A 19,445-nucleotide genomic window follows, 5' to 3' on the forward strand; every position below is an offset into this window, starting at 1 on the left:
GTGTTCAGTCAAGCATGCCGAGAGTCGGAATTGACGTATGTCCATACAAAGCGTGTTTTTTTCATTTTTTTCTCGTTTGATGGCGTTGTGTTTGTCGGGAGGCAAAAAAGGGTTTATTTATTAATTTCATATATAATAAACATTCTGATGCATTCAATTTTATTGGACATTGATCCTGTTTAATAACTATCTTAGTCCACTTTTAATTGGAGAATAACTTAGAGTTCTGTATTACCGCGCCCATTGCTTGACAAATGACGTCTAGTTTTCAGACATGTAAGTTTGTCTAAAACCGTTACATCAGATTAGTTAGGGAATATAAAAACATGAGTGAAAATAAAAAGATAATTCCACTTGAAATTGGCATAAAATTCCTAAACTCAGGTACTATTTTACCGGCAATTCGATACGGAATCTTTCATTTTCTCGAAATGGGAATTTAAATGAATGTTACGAGGGCGATTTGCTCCGAACTCGGTAAAGATTAACACGCTGGAAAAGCTTAAGCCACACCCACAACGGTTCAATTAAATAAAAAATGAAACCAGGCGTCTATTTTTATTTGAAAGAAGGCAAGGATACGTTACACATTTTGAACTGTTAACAAGAGCGTATTTATTCAACCTTGCGTCAATCTCGACGCCTCTATGTCCGATATAATCAGAAATCTCTGCTGAGTGTAACTGAGCGGAGGAGTGACCTATTCCGCACTCCGGAGACATGACAGCATCTCGTGGACTGTTTGCCTGTTGAAGTTTCCAATTAAGTCACAAATAATTAATGGACTTGTCTTCCTAAATTCCCTTATCAATTACAATCGGAAGAGGTAATCCAATGCTTTGCAAGACAACGAGCGTGGGTCGCGGGGGTCAACACATAATTCCTGTAGAATTCCTCAATATTGAAGCTCAGATAGCAACGTGAAGGCAGATCTGACAGATTTACGAAGGCGCTCAAAACGTCGCGAAAGATAGGTTCCTAATCAAAACCAAGAAGACGTATTGCTCTTGTTTGATTTGGAGGCTCCTGGTGGATATTAATCTAAATAAGAAGTTTAATTTGCCCTGTCATGTCCAACCAGGATAATGGTAATGCGTGTGTGAAAACGGCAGTGTGGAAACAAAAGTAGCACAACTTTACACTGCATCACTTTGATCGCATTATTTGAAGAATTCCGTTATCACATCTCGCTTTATTTTTTCTCGCTGAATTGTTTGTGTAAAATGCCATTAATGACAGATTTTGAGTATATATTTGAATATTCCAACTTGGGAATTGAAAATCGCGGTGCCATGAGTAGGAATGAGGAGGCGTGGTAGTGTGAAGACCACTCGAGAATATGGAAAAAAACCCAGATATACAAAAGTCAAAAGGGCCTGTTACCAGATACTACAAAGATACGACAAAAACATGAATTAAATATGCCACAGTAGAAATAGCGATAGTATTATTACATGTGCACGTCTCTGTAAATTTCATCAAACACCGTCCCTTTGTTGAAATCTAAGATATATGCTGGCTTTGTGCCTATTTTGTTGAACTGAAATGCCTTGAGTGAATTGCAGAAACACAGCATTGTATAAATATCATACGTTTTCCCTCACAGTTCCATAAACCGTTGCATTGTTGGGAACAGCTAGAAAGTATGATATACAAGAAGTGTAGTTTAATAGAAACATTTCCACCTGAAATGTGTTTTGAGGAAGACATATATGAAGAGATGTACCGCTTAAAATGCAAGACAGTTAAATATAATAGCCTGCTTGGCTTAAGATGGACAGTGATCATACATCTCAATCGGCACAATGGGACAAAATATGAGCAATGATATAATATGCAGACTCCAATCCCTCATGTTGTAAAATATTATTAAGAACCCTTGAGAATATGCTTAAAGAGGCATTCGATCGTATTGAGTAGGCTGGAAATTTTTTTAGACAAATGAAATTCCATAACTCAAACAAAAGAGATACGGTATTGATGTTGTAATATGAAATGCTACCTATTCTGCATGCATTGCCATACAAACTACATGAAAGTGGCAAAAACTAGCACGGATTACGTGTAGAAGGAAGGAATGTTGAATAAGGTTTTATGTATCACTACAAAACAAAACAAATGAAGTTCTAATGATATTTAACCGTCTAAAACTATGACATCTAACGTTTTGACCCAGATGACAGGCTGATCGTACTACGACATGAGATCTTTCCTAGTTGTCTCTGCAGTGATTAGCGCATTCGAATATGTAGCGTTTCACTCATTTGATATACGTCAGTAGTCGTGCTGAAAGTTAATTAATCTGCGTAACGTGGACGGCACGGGGCCTTCATTCAATCTCGGCTTCTCTTCACGCTACCCCACAATGCAACTCGCAAGACGTCATTCGGAGTCTGGCCAATCACGCAAGAGAAAACGATAGCATCTTTTAATTTCTTCCTACGTAAAAGGCGGGATTTAAATGTGTGCGATGCCATAACCGAGCCGACAATTCTGTACTGCTTCGAGGGGGAGGACGTCCAAACAGAAGTCTGTGCATTGCATTGGAACCTGAAGAAAGTTAAAGTAAATCTTGAAGAAGAGGGAGAAAAGCAGAGAAAACGCAAGGACCTCCCCGAAACTTGTACACTGCATAAGTTACAAGGTAATTTGCTGCCTGTTGTTTTTCAAGAATTAGTACTTTTGCCATCGACGGAACATTTTACAATTATAGAGAATATCATCACTAAAATACTTCAATGATGACTTATCGGTGTATGTGACAGCAGCTTTGAAATATTAACATATAAGTGTCACCTCCTCGTGTTCATGAAGTTTGCCAGAGTTTGGAGTCAGTTTCAACTCAAATTTTAACCCTTAACTTGAACCTTTGAGCATAAATAAGCGCGGAAGTTTCTTTTGAAAAGCGGTCCAAAAAGGGCAGTGAATCGGAATGTGATAATTACCTGTGTGTACCCTTAATTTTCATTTCATTCTTCTCAGCTATATTAGCACCTTTTGCAGTCCTTTCAGTCTTCAAGACAGACATTAACCTGATCTCAGAAACTCGAGCTCAGACACACTTTGATCTGCCTCTGCGTGGATGTCTCGGGAGATGTTAATTTACAGTTTAACCACATTTCAAAGTTCTGCATTTTTATCAACCCGCTGCAAACGCTTTTCTTCAGAGAGCCAACAAATATCTCTCAGATGATTTCAACCTATCCCTAGCAAACGCTGTCGCGGCGACGGTGTAGGTTCTGAATAAATTTCGAGTACCTTCTCCATGTTTTTAATCCTCGAGAGACACGCGACAAATTGTTCAATTGACAGTGAGTTTAACGATTAATCTTCCGTCTCGAGAGATCCAAGCAATTTATCTCGATAATTCCCCAACAAGGTGCACTTTAATTTGTTTGCAGAGTTTAATCTCATTACTTTAGAAGGTACACACACAGCGCTGAATGCTGGGACTCCAACAATATGCCGTAATACGCTGGTTGATTTTAAGTAGAACAGACGCCGACGCTGTATTAGCAAGATACATTGGTGATCAAAAACCAAGTGATAAAATATGTTATTATATGCGTTTACATTATCCTACATAATTAATTAACTATTCATTTTGTTAATTGCCCAAAATTGGTAATGCGATGGAGAAATTCATTGGGAACACAAGCATAAAAAAGATAAAACTTCTCATAGTTCAAGAAATGTTTGTTTGCCAGCGAAATAGTTCCTCTGTGATTTTTTCAATTGAATCAACGTCTAGATTATCTTGTAAAGTGATAGAACTGCCGTCTAACATCCATTTTCTTCTTGTTGGTGTCCTAGTTTATATAAAACGTTTTCCATAATAATTCTGAGATACATATTGAATTAGACTAACTTCCCTGACGGTCATGCAGCCGTTTCACGTCAAATGTCTCTAAGCCAGGCTTCGCTTTCACCATTGATTCCTCATTGTTTTAGTACATTTATCTTAGCTGGCCTTGGAGTCTGAAAAGAAGAGAAGAAACCCATCTTCGATAGGTTCTCGGGATATTGTCCCATAGGCATAGCTTTTTCTGCATATTACGCAAAACGAGGCATCAATATGCTGCCATCGGGGGTAGGCATGGCAACGATAAATCAAGACTTATTATCTGTACTGGGATATATGGTTTCATGGCGAAGATGATTAATAATATTGATATTAGCGATTTGCGCCGCTCCACGCTAAATTGGAACCTCGAGTGCTACTTAGTTTGTGGAGCTTATGTGGTTTGGAGTTCGTCCTGGGAACAAAACAGCTCGCTCTAAATATTGTCAAGAACACCTTTCGCCATTTTGCCAAACCTGTCGCAGTACTCTTCCATCAATCAAAAATTCACTTCGCTATCATTCCTTCACTATTTGTTTGGATTGCGAATTTCCCGCCATGGAAGCATTGTTCAATAATTCATAACGTGTCGAAAAATGGGGTTTTGCGACCCGCCTCGCTCAATATGTAGACATATTTGAAAAATCATATATTGCCATGATTATTTCACCAGCATTCTTCCAATGTCTTCACAAAAAATGATAAATTGTTCAGATGTTGAGATGTTTGAATCATTTTTGCTTCACACACTCGTGTTCCGGACAGAAAATTGCTGTGCAATGAAATGACTTTAGTCACAGAACATTTGAGAAAATTCTCTTAATCGGTGATCGTTAATACCTTGTGCAGTATGTGCGAATCGTAGCTTCCGTTGCCTCTAGCTTCTGTTTAGATTGTAAACCTGTTTTTAATGCAGTATGCGCCTTTAAAGTAAAAGATTTATGGTTTTGCTCAAATTTTCCTCAATTAAACTTTCAACCACTATGATTCTATTTCAAAATCAAGAAATATTAATCAGGGGTCACAGTGCAAATATTATACTATGGAAACATGTTACCTTTATTTTAGCGATATTTGAAATTTTAAACGGCCACCACCTCTGTGTTTACTCTTCGGAGAAAAACATTTAATTTCAAATTTTCACAAAAATCAGATAATCTGTGAATTTCATGAGCTTCAAAATGAAAAGGGGTAGACCATAAAAAGTATTGTAAAAGTTCGAGAATCCGAACATCTGTCATCGAGAACGCTTTGCCTTAAGTTCATAACGGTATACGGACTTCACTAAGTTTCCTTTGTCGATGGAATGTTTAAGCCGCCAAAGAGGTGCAAGTTCCGCAAACGCTTAAAGATAATTGGAAGATTTTATATCGCTGTAATTTTGGCTTTACTGCGAAGGAGTGTGAATAAGTGGCGTAAATCTTCCTAAACAAGCTGATTGTCCATCCGTGGTTTTTACTTCCAATTAACGGCGCACGACGTAAACGCTAAATCGTTTGTAAGTAAGTGATTGCGCTCTCTGGCCTTTGGATGCTTCCCGAAAGACAAGGGTTAAGAAAACCAAATCGTCAATCTCAGACTATCTGCTAACTTTCGCTTTTAAGGCTGCCATTTCAAGTCATAAATTATGCTATAAATCAAATCGATCAGAGACTTGTGCCGCCGGCGAAATTGAGTTCTTCTCATGTGTAATTAAACGCTGATTTTGAAAGGACGAAAGAAAAGAATAGAGCCTCGGATAAAAATTGTCAACTCCAATTCAAATCGTATCTAATGTCAAATTTTCTCATAGTTCCAAATCTTTTTTCAGGTAAGGCGTGATAAATAAAATTCTTTGTTTGATGTCTACGTGCTGATAGGTTTTCAAAGAAAATTAAGAAAACAAACACAATTTTAACAATATCACAAATAAAGATATTCTTTTCCTAACGGAAACTAAGTAAAAAATGAACTTATGTTAACACACTTGCGGTTTTTTTTTGTCTATGTTCGTTTTTTCCCTGGCTGGCTGGCTGGCTGGCTGGCTAGTACAGCAAACAAAGAATTTTCTTTATATGGCCTAATTTGAATTTTCTTTCTAGTATTGTTTCTTCTTGTCCGTCTACTGTAAGATTCATACATCGCAATCAGAGTCTACAGAAGTTAATACTAAACCAAACAGTGATGTGTGTGTGTGTGTGTGTGTGTGTGTGTGTGTGTGTGTGTGTGTGTATATATATATATATATATATATATATATATATATATATATATATATATATATATATATATATATCTTTTTACGTAAAGCAGAAGAGTAACTTATGACTGCTGTTTCGATTTCTTCGCAAAACGTCATGTATCAAAAGTAACGAAAATGTCTCTGATCCGCGAGTCTTCTTAACTTATCCTTGCAATTCCGTCATTGCCACTGTCATTTAGTAAACATACATACAAAGATAGATAGACAAAGTTCAAAGTTTAATGAAGAGGGCGGTGTGACTTGTCCGATCTCCGAGCTGATTCTATTTGAGATAGTTTAATCCACACAAGCCGTCAGCTTTGACAACCCTTTCAATTATTCAGCGTCGGACAATTTGCAAGATAACGGGCCCCACCCAAACCCATCATTGTAAACCCTTCCATCAGTGAATAATGTATGTTTCTTCTCAGTCACAGCATAAAGTAGTGTTTCCAGTGTTATATTTCAATCTGTTTAATGGTGTTTTGTAGATTTAAGTTCTTCGGTGTAGTGGTTTTACCATTCATAATGCATGATGCCAGATTGCAGTGAACGCGATTCAAAAGAATTTAAAGTGTTCTGTAAATATTTCAATATCGGAGGCATGACCCCTCCATCCAGCCAAATATGTTCGCTATGTCGATTGTAGATATCACAAAAGCTTGTTATATAATAGTCCAAATTGCAGCAAGAAAGATTGTTAAGTGTGTTTGAGAGCTGTGAACTTTTCATATCAATCTGCCCCTCGATTGGGACACATCCATTCAGTTGATTATTCGCCAATGCTTTTTCAGTCACTCTCTTATCTGTCCGTATGTCTGTCTGTCTGTCTGTCTATGTCGGTCTGTCGATCTGTCTGTCTATCTGTTTGTTTGTCTGTCCGTCCGTCTGTCCGTCCGACTGCCTGCCTGTCTGTCTGTTTGTCTGTGTCTGTCTGTCTGCCGTGCGTCTGTCTGTTTAGCTGCAGTCTGTGTCTATCTATCTATCTATCTGTCTATTTGTCAGACTGTATGACTGTCTGTCTGTCTGACCTTTTTGTGAGCTTTCCGTCCTATCTGATTCAAATCAGCTGAACACATGTGCTCAGTCTGCGTATTGCGAAGGGAGGACCAACCTGAAATGAAAAAGTAGGGGCAAATAATGAGAAAGAAAACGCGCCAATCCCTATCTGATTTTTGTATTTCCAACCATCTCAGTCTGTCTGTCTGTTTATCTTTGTCTATTTTTTCGAATCGCCATCGGTGTGTTCGCAGTGGCAGGATGACAGATAATGTAACAGCCTATCGCTGAACAAGGTAGAGACCGCTACGATGATGATGCACGAGCAGTCAAAAGAAGCAAATAATGCGTTAAAACAGACATGCATCATAGGAAGCTAACAGAGATGTTGGTCAAACATGTTCGCTGCCGATTTCCGACGCTGGAGTGCAACAATTTCATTCCTTTGTTAGGTAGATGGGCAGCTTGAAAAGTCGGATACCATGGACTATGACTGGGTTGTTTTCGATGGTTCGAAGGTAAAATATGTTAGGGGGAGAGTGAGAGAGAGAGTGTGTGTGTGTGTGTGAGATTTCCAGCAAAGATGAGAGAGCAATACATTAATGGGTTGGGGATAAAACAACAATTCTCATCGTACTTCGTAGAGTAACTGGGAACAGGTTTCACCCCCTCACTCGTCAAAATACGATAGAGATAGCGTACTTAAATGTGAAAACGTTTTTTGCTTCATATTCTTAAAATCCGCTTGCCTCTAGACCACCATGCATTAAACGCCGGCGAAGCTGAGTTGCCTCAGTCCAACCAGACTAGCTTGTACTGAGTCCAGATAACAAACTAAAGATGATGAGAACAGCAATAAAGATAAAAAATTGAATAAAGAGACTTGCAAGGTGCAACAACGTATGTTTGTAACTATATCCCCAACCTTTACGGGACAATGTGTATAATTAGCCAGGGCGTAATGCATTATTTGGACATGTATACGATTTCGGGGCATATGTTCACGGTTAATATTTCAACAGACGATACTGTTTGCAATTCCGAAAGGATATCAGTTCTTTAGTCCGTGTTTGCAGTCTACTGGGGATATCTGCTCACCAGTATACTGGTTTTGCTTCTTAAATAGTTTCTCTTTGAAGAACAAATTTACACAGTTGTGCAAAAAATGGCCTGAGATGATGTGTATCGCACATGGGACATGTCGCAGCAACTGTCTTTTGATTTAAAAGACAGCCTGTCTTTTTCCATTTCATTGCGTTCGGTAATTTATTTATACAGTTGCATCGAAACCACGGGACATAAAAGAAAAATGCGTCCTGCGTTCCCACACAGCGATTGTTTTACTTTTGAAATGTGTTCTGTAAACTTCTAATAAACATTTAAGTCCTGTTTAGCTGAAGGCGAGAAAGCAATACCCAGTTCCCAGTACCGGCCCGCCACTTGGAATTAAAATCAGAAGGGAAAGACTATACGACCAAGAGCGAGGCTTCCTGTTAGCCTACAGCAAATGCGGTGTACATATCGTTGTCCCCTGAGCGACCAGGTACCAAACAGAGTGAAAGCTACTAAGTAAAAGTCATGCTAATTTATTTATAAATGCAATAATCCGATTATCTCTGACAAAAAAAATCTATGGCTTCTTATTCGAACTTTATTTCTATGAACAGACATATGCATTTTGCTTTAAGTTGTGTACTATCACCAATGACGAGCGCCGGACTGCTCGGACATGTAGTTAAAACAAGATCGAAAAGGAAGAAAAGCACGACTATAAAGGCCATTGTGATATGATATCTGTCATCCACCCATTCCCCCTAGGTTACAGAGCTTATGTCATTTATAACATTAGAAAACAATTAACGAATTTCAGAAAGAAAGATATCGCAGAAATGACTATTGGAAAATAGTAATAAAAAGCACAGAACGATTAAATCTCCATCGGCCGGGAATGAAATCATGTACGTCATTAATATACGCCACCATGCTCAGTTCACAGAAGCCTGAATCACAATTTCGAAAGTTCAAATATTCAATCCTTCATGCGGTAATGGTTGGCCTGTGACAGAAGACGCAAGCCTCGTTAACGAGCGCCACCTATGGCCAAAGTCTGAAATAATTTAAGATGGCTTGAAAGGGTGTTTACGTTTCAATTTCTTGGAAACACATCGGCAGCCCATAAGATTACAAAAACACATTTCCTAGGGACATAAATATTGTAAAGCGCCATTGGCGTCCGATAAAAGTTTTGTGAACATCTGGTAAAGGAAATGGCATGTTGAACAAGCAGGGCAGACTAACACAAGAATCGATCAGCGTCGTCATATTCTACAAAATACAGCCAAGGGACAAAATGTTCATCTTTTGCCAATCAATGAATGAATGCTGTATACTTATTATAAAACCCGTCGAAAAGACCTCTAATCGCCGGCCTATATCTTTTAATGAGTTATTACTTACCCCCCATTTAAACGTTCGGAATTATATGTCTAATCACAGACTCAAGACAGGTTTGCAAGTTAAAAGCCCCCCTGCGGCGGCAATTAATGTATTCCGAAGTGTTAGATATTAGAATGGAGGGAAATTATAGCAGGCTTTCGAAGGCGTTTTAATTAATCGTCCCGCAAAAGTCTACACATATTTGTAAGATCATAAGCTTTGCAAAAAAAATCACTACTCTCGCCGATGAAAATTAATCGCTTTCGCCACATACTCTCGTATGCGCAGCAGCGCTGACTGGAGAAACGACGGGACATGATTTATTCATTTTTGCGTCACTCGGCAAACGTTTTCCAACAAGTTAATTTCATGGATATTTTTCGGCTTTCGCACGTAATCATGCTAGGCTCCGACTCCGACAGCTTAACCGAGCGAAGTGAAACCTGGTCGTGGAATCTTCCAGCTTTGCTTTACTCAGACTCAGCTGATTGAGGTCTGCTGTTCCAATAAAACGCTCGTAAAAACACCCACGGACGTAAATCACCCTCACACACATACACACTCTTAAGATATTAGTATTTGCCGGAGGCCGCAGCAGTAATAGATTGTTGTCTGCGAGTTTCAGAAATTACAGCCGGTGGGGGATTGGCCAAGTAAAAAACCTACCCCGGTACACGAGATGGCGGGTTGTTTGGAGCCTGATTTCCGACGATAGCTGATGGCACACGTACAGTACCGATGGAAATGTTATCACGAGATCAGAGCAGCTGTAAAACAACACCAGGGACGAACCCAGCACACGTACTCGTTCGCCCTAATAGCGGTAGATTCATTCTTATTTACCGGCCATCAAACGAATCGGCATTTGATCGCCGTGCTATTTTCTTCAATATTGCAGCTAATGCCTGTCCCAAGGGTTGTCTTCTTAACGCGTGCGCACATACCATGCCCTTTTCACGTCCTGGCTGAAGTGATGATTTCAGAAAATCCAACTCCCAATGCTGTTTTTTACGACTGTATCAATTTGCCCCTTTTTGTGAGGAATCTAAAAAAATGATTTGTATTCAAGACGTGGCGTCGATTTCGCGACGAATAATAGTGGAGCTGATAGAGGCGTGCCGCAACCGCGATAAAACATGTTTCTAACATTCATGTCTTCGAGTGAAACTTGACTAAAGCTGAAGTTATTAGCTTACCATGCCAGCTAAAGTGATTTGCCCCGAGAGAACAAAAAGTACATACAGTTGATGCACCAAGGTTGAATATTATTACAATTTTTCAGCCCAGGGGGATTGTAATTAAACCCTGCCTCTCTTTATGGCTAATAATTCCTTATGTCCAAGTTAACTGAATCGCACCTCTTTCATAATGTTGAGTTGTCCGACTTACTAATTAGTGAACAGTGAAGAAAACGCAATTAGCTAGAAGTCTTTAACATTAAAGGGAGTCTGTTTTATTGATTATTTTACGCATATCACATGACTTCAATGCATGGATTAGTTTTCACATGAGCATCTTGGCCTGTTGTATAATGTATCTGCTGTAGACAAAGTCTCTCTCTCTCTCTCTCTCTCTCTCTCTCTCTCTCTCTCTCTCTCTCTCTCTCTCTCTCTCTCTCTCTCTCTCTCTCTCTCTCTCTCTCTACATGCTAGTTATATACAATTTCTATCGTTGGAAATTATTCGTCCTAAAAGCCCCATGCCAGTTACACTCCTATAATGCATTGCTTGGTTTTAACAGGCTGAATACAAAACATCATTTAGTATAGCATATGCGTTTTCACACTATCAATGGTATTTTCTGGTAATGTGCGAAGCTGCACTCTCGTATTCTTCTCGAATGAAGTGTTTCTTGTTATCGCGCTGTATCACTCTCTCCCGCTCTCATAAAACTCACCTGACGTGCAGAAGTGGAGGTAATGGCCGAGAGATTAGATGTGTATTTATTGACACCTTCGACATGGATCTTAAAGTTAAAACGTGAAGGGAGATTTAGAATGCTAATTTACTAATGACGTCAGTTTTTCGGATGCGACACGGACGAGTGAAAAGTTCAACAGCCCAGTAGAGAATACCCAGGGTTGACGTCTCATTTTACATTACGTGCGGGACATGCTTCTAAATATTTCACTCTGGAGTCGCTCACTTAACAGACATTAATTGATTTTGATTGAGTGTTTTGTTGTGACACTCACAGATCTACTGCCATCATGCTAAGTGATCATTTAACGATTAGATCAATCCGTGAACGTAGTCTACGGTTTGAGGTCTCAGTTATATGAATTAATAGATAGCCATTTAAATACTGACTGAAATTGTTAAATTATACAACAATGTGTGCTAACTGATGATAACTTTTCTTTGTTACACGCTGTTACCCGCTGTCATATAGATCTGAATATTTTTAAATTCAATAGCAGTTTAATTTTGCATAACTTTTTGAACACAGGTTAAACACTTGTAAATGGTGATCATTGGACGCCGAGGTCGTTGAAGCAAAAACCACAGTCATCGAGATGCATTTGCTGTAGAGTGAGGAACCGTGTATCATTATATTACATTGATCAAATATATCTTGTTGACTCTTCTGTATTCACAATACTGTAACAATTAACCAACTAACTGATTAATTAACTAATCAACAAAGAAAGAAGGGGAGGAAGAACTACGCCAAAAATTATGATGTTAGTCCTATCATAGAGAAAGATAGCTAGAGTGGCAACGGGTATTGTTTAAGGCGTGAAGCAGTTACGTAACTCATCCATGTTCGCCTCGCCTCAGGTTGCTCTCGCCTCTCTTTTCCGAAGAGTACCGACCATGAATCCTTCGGTAATTTTCGGATTTTCGCCAATTGCTAAGCGAAAGTATGTTCGGCAAAGTTTGTGTTGTTGTTGTCGTGTGGTGCTGAGCAGAATTGACGTGCTGGCGAAAACGGGAGTGTTTTGAGCTTCAGGAAAATGAGTTTTACCGTTTTAAAAATTCCTCTCATATTTTTATGAATATATAATGAGTGTATTTGAACCAAATTTGAAAGTCTTTTATCGATACTGTCTGGTTTTACTCAATGGTTTACGGTCAGTCATACCGTCTTTTACACGTGCGTCAAGGAAGGACATGTTTATAATACTGCTGGCGTGTTATGTTTTGATTGGCGTGAAGCAGTGTTTCTGGCCTGAGAGCTCACAAAGTAACTATGGTTGCTACGCGACTGGCAGTACGATGCCATCTCGTCGTATGTTTCGCATAATCTCGTGTAATTATCAACCACAATACAAACAAAGCCTCAAAAAAGTTTAACACCTTTGAAGCTCATTTTAATATGAAAAGCCAATAGTCTACCGAGACGACCATGGAACAAAAGGCATGCAAGTGTTGCCACTCTGTCTATATGTTTCTCTGTGGTCCTATCACGATTAATCACTAAAATAGGTCGTTGAAAAGGGCAGGTATTGGAAAGTAAAATTTAACAGTGTTTGAGTATCCCGCATTATTCACATGGTTCCATGGAGTAACCTTAGCACATGGTGCCAACTTGCAATGTGTGCAGTAATCGAAATAGAGAAAGTATCCCTGACCTCAAAACGTGATGAGTTTCGTTTGCCGTGCGCTTGATTTTAAATATTCGTGGCTCCTGGCGAAACCCTCTGGGAAGAAATGATAAAGCGATGACCTTTCCCAGGCGAGATTGTGTCGTACAGTTCAACTTTATGCTTGCAAGTTTTTATCATAATGATACATCAAAGTCAAGTCTCTTGCGAAAAAAGCGTCAATTATACTAACATCAATCGATCATTATCATTTGCATAATTGCATGATAAACTTGAGTATTTTTGAAAAATGGCTGTCCAGTGTAACGATGAAAGAGCATCGCACAGAATATATGCGCCAGATTGGGCATTGAAGAAAACGGAGGAGAAAAAAGCCCCGGAAATTTGGACATGTCAAATCAAATACTATTTCTCCATTGAGCAGTTAAGAATCAAAGTCATTGAGCAGTTAAGAATCAAAGTAAAATCATTCACAAATCAAGGCAAAGACCATCGGAGAAAATATCGGGAATATCCAACTTATCACGATTTCGTTTACGCGCTCTAAAACAACAGATATCTCGTAATTTTACCGACACGGTTTCATGGTTTCCGACTGTCTCCTTCAGAAATTGAAATCTGCTCAAGTTTTACTAATTAACTACATGTTGAAGGCCGACGACAGATAAATGTGTTAAGCAAGTGATATAAAATGATAGCAGGTTCCGTTACCTTTTCTCAGAAGTTTTATCTTTTTTTATACTTAAAATAATTTATGAAAATTCCAGGCATTATATTTCTTATCCACACAATGAAGCTTCCTTCTTTATATATTTATTTACACTATTAATGAGCGGCCGATATAAGTTAATATTCTTCAGGGCTCACAAAAAATTACAGTTACATATAGATACAAAGCAAATTGAACTTAACCACGGGAAAAACTATAAACAGAAAATACACACATGAATCTTTCAAAATGCACATTTTTCTGAAAGTGACATTTAAAATATACCGAAAAAATAATATAGTGGAATTCTTTTTTAATAAACTCTTTTAATAGAAATTTAAATCTTATTTCGTTTCTTGCGCATTTTATTTCTTGACTACTTTCATGACTGATTGGTATTTGACACGTAATTAATGTTAAAAAGTGTTGGCCGGACCGTTTTTTGATCTTGTCAGGATATTGTAACAGTCAAAACCCGGTCTCCTGTACTTCATTCTGTATTTGAATGAGAGTTTTGGCAGATTCATGTGTGGTTCATCTTGCTCTGCTGACGATCTGAAATTGGTATATCGATTCAAGAAATCCGATTGAAAATTTTTTATTACAGGTGGCAGAAGATCAAAAATGAAAGACATGTCATTCATTTCTCATGAAGTCCTTTAAACTTATATGGAAATGACAAATGTATATCAATTGTTACTTTCCCTTCTTCTTGGCATCTCTTAACACAATCGTCCTGAAGTAGCTGAAACGATATTAAGAGCGGTGACATTAGACATAAAATTAAGTTTTTCAACTCATGTAATAGTCATTTCTGATAGTTGAAGGCTTTTAGGCATGGTAAATGATTTTTACAAGGAGCTGTACACTGATGCTCTTATCATGATATATAATGCTTCGACCTGATCATGGACGTCGTTTTTGGAGGGTCTACGGCCAGATCGAAACTTAAATACACCTTAGTTGTTTTGAGCTAGGATGATTACTAACTTGAACGCAAACTAGTATCTGTAACCCAGAAGAAATTAATTTTAACATTCTTTGGTTGAAAATAAGATTTGATAAATGACCCCAAGTCGATCTTTCGAATTCTGTTAAATGAATTTTTACTGCATGGATATTTTATAGATCGATTGACGCTTTCCTATAAAATTAGTGAAAAATACGTTGTGTCCTGGTCAGAGCGTCACAGTACATTATCCGTATTCAAACAGTGCAAAAAAAATCGGCAGAGGAATGTTTGAGTGTTAAATCGAGAGGCGATAAAATCTTACAATATCGTTACATGATGTACTCACTGCACTTTATCATTAAACAAATTTTGCCTCGCTCTGATCAACTTGGTTTCGGTCTATCAGTGAGTGATGACCCTGAACACGAAACTTGATAGAATGGACTGTGACGCCCGGCAGCCATATTAGATCGTTTCACTACATATGGTATATACAAATAGGATATGTTCCTCGTGCAAACGTTGGATGAAACTCGTTTAGCTATTTCTCTGTAATAAAATTAGCTACGTGAACAAATAGTGACAAAGTGGCTGCCCAGCGGCCATTTTAGATCATATCGTGAAAAGTCGAGCAAAACAAGAATGGGCCATAGGTGGCGCTTTTCAACAGGTTCTCTTAATGAATGATGGAAATAGTCTATAATGGTACTCCCATCATCATGTGATAACATTCGAGTCTCGCTAACGGCATAATCATGCAAACGGAGTCATGATTTTTAAATATCCACAATGCAGACAAACAGGCCGACAGACAGACAGACAACAATATGGACCCCTGTGAGAAAGCGATAGCTTATGAACAGGTTATCCATTGAGCGCTGATTTCCCAACTTCAATTCACTTCTGCGCATCAGCCGATATTGTCTGGGGATCACCACAGTTCATTGTCATCACCTTTTACGGTGTCGCTACTGTCGCTTGTGATTCATGCACTTTTGTATTTCGTGAAGCGCGTAAACGATACCGTTTCAATTAAGTTGATCACAATCTACCTCCTTTTGAGGGAAAATATAATCTTTCTTCGTGCGCTGAAATATTGATACATCCCGCCGGCGATAAGTTCTAATTTCCAGCGAAACAATAATGTCTGACTGAAATACAGTCTATTCATAAGGTTCCAGGAAAAGATGTCAGAGCTGCAGGACAGCAATTTCAACGAAATGCTGATGAATTTAAAGATATTCAAAGGTTACAGCAGATCGAAGTGCCATGCTTAGCGGGAAATTACAGCGACTATCGAGCAAATCGATAAGAAAAGTAATAATACCGGTCGGGGACATAGCGTTGATAGGCGACAAAGAACGTCGCGCAGAAACTTGTACATTTTCTTCTGGCATAATATATCGTAATTTTACTGTACGAACGATCCAACTTGATATTGTGCAATCATACAAACAAATTTCTTGGCGGGAAAAAAGTAATACATCCTCTTAAACAGATAGGTAAAACACTGAGTAACACATTTGATTTTGCGCTGAGGACAATATGTAACGTTCATGTTGGCAAATGGTTTCTAGTGCGGACTTGGATTCAGTCGTCAACACTCACACTAGACACTTGACACATGCAGGTTGTGTTGCCAATTAAAACACAAGGCATTATGATTTTAGTAGAGGAACAAGCAACGGTTTTACACAGGCAGAAAAAAAAAACATTTAGAAAATACACTAAAAACTACAGCTATAATTGAACACTTAAAGAGGCAATCCTCAATCCCTGGTTCTCGCACTACTTATTGCCGACATTGAATATTTACATAGTGTTAGATCTTTGTTTTCCGTTTAAATTTTTATCATGATGGTCAATTTACTTTCAAATAAAGCTGATAAACAACTTGCTTCTTTTAACAATTCTGTATGTTCTGTCAGGCTTGATCTTATATATAACCCGGATGTGAACTGAAAATGCTCCCGAGTTTCAGTATATGCGGTTGTTTAAATTTACGCTTTTGTTTTCTCTAACATACCCTTACACTGGTCAAAAGTGTCGTTACTTTGCACTAAGTAACTTATGTGAACGTGCAAGATGTTTTTCAATAAGCTTATATCTTGTATTGTTGTGACCAACATTCAAGCAAAATGCATCAAATTTGATGAAACTTTTCCAGAGAATAAAACCAAATAAAAGATATTGAACATGCAAAAACTAATTGTCTGACATGAAATTGTAATATATGTTTCTATGTTGCTATAAGCAGTATATAAACAGTCTCGTCAAATTTGGTGCACTTCATCAACTTTTGTCTGGTTCTTGTAAAATGTTATGTATTCCCTAAGAGTCAAAGCTCATTAAACATGCAAGTGTGCAATGTCATTGGTATGAACCGCTTGGTGACTTTCAAATCTCTCATATAATTTCATGGTCTGTAGCAAAATTCATAAGATCATTCTGAGACGATCTGATTTCTTTGTTTAAACTTTTGCAGATTAGCGTTAATTATATACGCCATGCCAACCCAAATAGAATGCCGATGTATGTACTATATTTGATACCAATCCGATCAACTGTCCTTGAAATATTGCGCTAGCAGACAGAGACACAAATATACAGACTAAGTTACAGACGCAAGACAATATCTCACATCTGTAAACACGTGAGGTAAAACGGTGATTAAGTAGCTGTAGGTTACTTCAAAATGCATCATAATAGAGTTTTACATGCAAAATAGTTTTCAGACGTAATGGTGCACCAACCAAACTCGATACTAAGTTTTTGTTAATTCTTTTCTATTTCAGCATCTTACCAACAACACACAAGATGAGGAATTTGGCGATTATTGTCTTTACAGTTCTGAGCATGATTGTGTTAGCCAGCAGCGTGTCGGCAGACAGCGATGGTAAACTCAACAATTTCTCACAGCGTCTCAAAGCCGCCAGAGCGTTTCTGCTGAAAAATCTTCAAAGCGAGGCCAGCGACGACGCGGAGAAGAGGGGCGTCAAGGACGATTTCTACGGTTTTCCGTTGTCATTCGGCAAGAGAGGGAAACAGGACAACATCTATGGATGGACCATGTTCAAACGGGACCAGGAGAAGGAATGAATCGCAAGAAAAAGACAATAATTTTTATTTGCCGTGTACAATCTGATAAAAAGCTACAGTCCATTTCATGATAGTAAGGCTATTCTTATAGTTTTTTTTCAATCTGAGGAAAATTGCCACTTTTAATCACGAAACATAGACCGCGAAAAGTCTAATTTGTCTTTGCATTAGCCGTTAACAAACAGGACCAGTATCAATCGAATACATGAAGTTGATATCCGTCATCAGGTATTGAGGTACAAACTCTCTGATAAAAACTAAAGAAAACAAGAAAAGTACAGTGCCAAAATTCATCGGTAAAAACGACGCTGCTTGATTTACATTAACGCTTACAATTTTTAAACATGCGCAAAATCAACTCATGGTTTTATTGTGGTTCATACGGTCTTCATAAATAGAGAAGGGTATATTAAATCAATATTTTGCTTTGTATCCAGTCTTTGTGAAAATACCATTCATTCTGTACTTTATCATTCATCCTGTGTGCATGTAGGTGACGTTTTATTGCCTGGCGATTCCTTAGACACGAAAGAACTGATTACTGAACCTTATTTTCTCTTGTAAATGGAACATAGAGTTGTGAAATGTGAATAAGAAACAAACGAGGAAAATAAAACATATCTATTGACTTGTTATAACTTATGCATCCCAATCATTTTGAAGTGTCTGCATGATTTATGTCGATTGATTTGATTTTGTCTGTTTTGGTCCGTGAGGAAATGATGTTAAGGTTTGGGTCTGCTGAAAATTAAATGTATTGCAATTTTTATGATGTATGTTTGTATATGCTGTGCTCTGTTTAATTATAAAAACAACAATGAACAGAAAAAGGGGGAGGGAAGGGTGTCCCCTAATTGCTTTTTGAGTAAGTGGTCCTGAGTAACCCAACCCTTTTTCTGCCATAAAGTTTTTTTTTGCATTTTTTCCTATTTCGTCAAAGAAAACACAAAAAAACTTGTCACGGAATAAAAAAATTATGCATATGTTGTGCTCTGATTAATTATGTCGACAAAACAACAGGAAAAGGAAAGTTTCCGTCCTAATTTTTTGAGTACAGGGGTCCCAAATACCCCTATCCCATGCTATGTCTACCATAAACGAACCCCCTTTTGTCATCTCTTGCAACAATATCAACAAAATTACGAGACTTAACTGATGACGTCAAAGAAGTGAGTACTTATGGAAATGAAGTCAAAGGCTACTTTCGAGAAGGGGCGATAAAATATTTTGGGGGTAAGAGTTAGGAATGAGGGCTTGGAAATTTAGGGGAAAATAATGGAAAAGAAGGGTCTCAATTTTCACTATCTTCATGCCATTCCCTCTAAATGTAGTATCCTGATTGTATCCACGTCTTATTCAGCCATCCTGATACCTATGTGGAAGGAACAGATATAGATGATTGATGCTCGCGCTCACTCCGTTCCGAAAATTTGCTCAACTAACCCCAATTCCAGGCCCTCACTGTACTTCACCCAACACAAAAACTGAGCAGCGAAGGAAGTGGACATTTATTTTATTTAACGTTATTAGTTAGTCAGTGCCGTAATGACAAGGCGTCTGTGTTTCGTGTACGGCGATTTTGACGTCATCAGTTTGTGGCTATACCACTTGTAAAATGGTCCCGATTTCAGTAATAATGCA

General features: G+C 38.2%; 1 protein-coding gene across 2 annotated transcripts in view; it reads left to right on the forward strand.

Moving 5' to 3' along the window:
• Positions 1-18,442, forward strand: part of LOC139143973 (uncharacterized) — a 35,870-nt gene extending 17,428 nt beyond the window's left edge. Inside the window, exons 1-2 of one of the 2 annotated variants that reach the window (XR_011554702.1) lie at positions 2,471-2,644; positions 17,501-18,442. Coding sequence is in view for 1 of the 2 variants with exons in the window: in XM_070714599.1 (XP_070570700.1) it covers positions 17,501-17,804 (304 nt within the window). In the remaining variant the exon portion in view is untranslated. Of the gene's footprint in view, positions 1-2,470; positions 2,645-17,500 lie in introns of those variants that run through there. The other variant, XM_070714599.1, reaches the window with a different exon arrangement.
• Positions 18,443-19,445: the final 1,003 nt, after the last annotated feature.

Source organism: Ptychodera flava, chromosome 11, assembly GCF_041260155.1.
Source record: "Ptychodera flava strain L36383 chromosome 11, AS_Pfla_20210202, whole genome shotgun sequence".
NCBI classification, from domain to species: domain Eukaryota; kingdom Metazoa; phylum Hemichordata; class Enteropneusta; family Ptychoderidae; genus Ptychodera; species Ptychodera flava.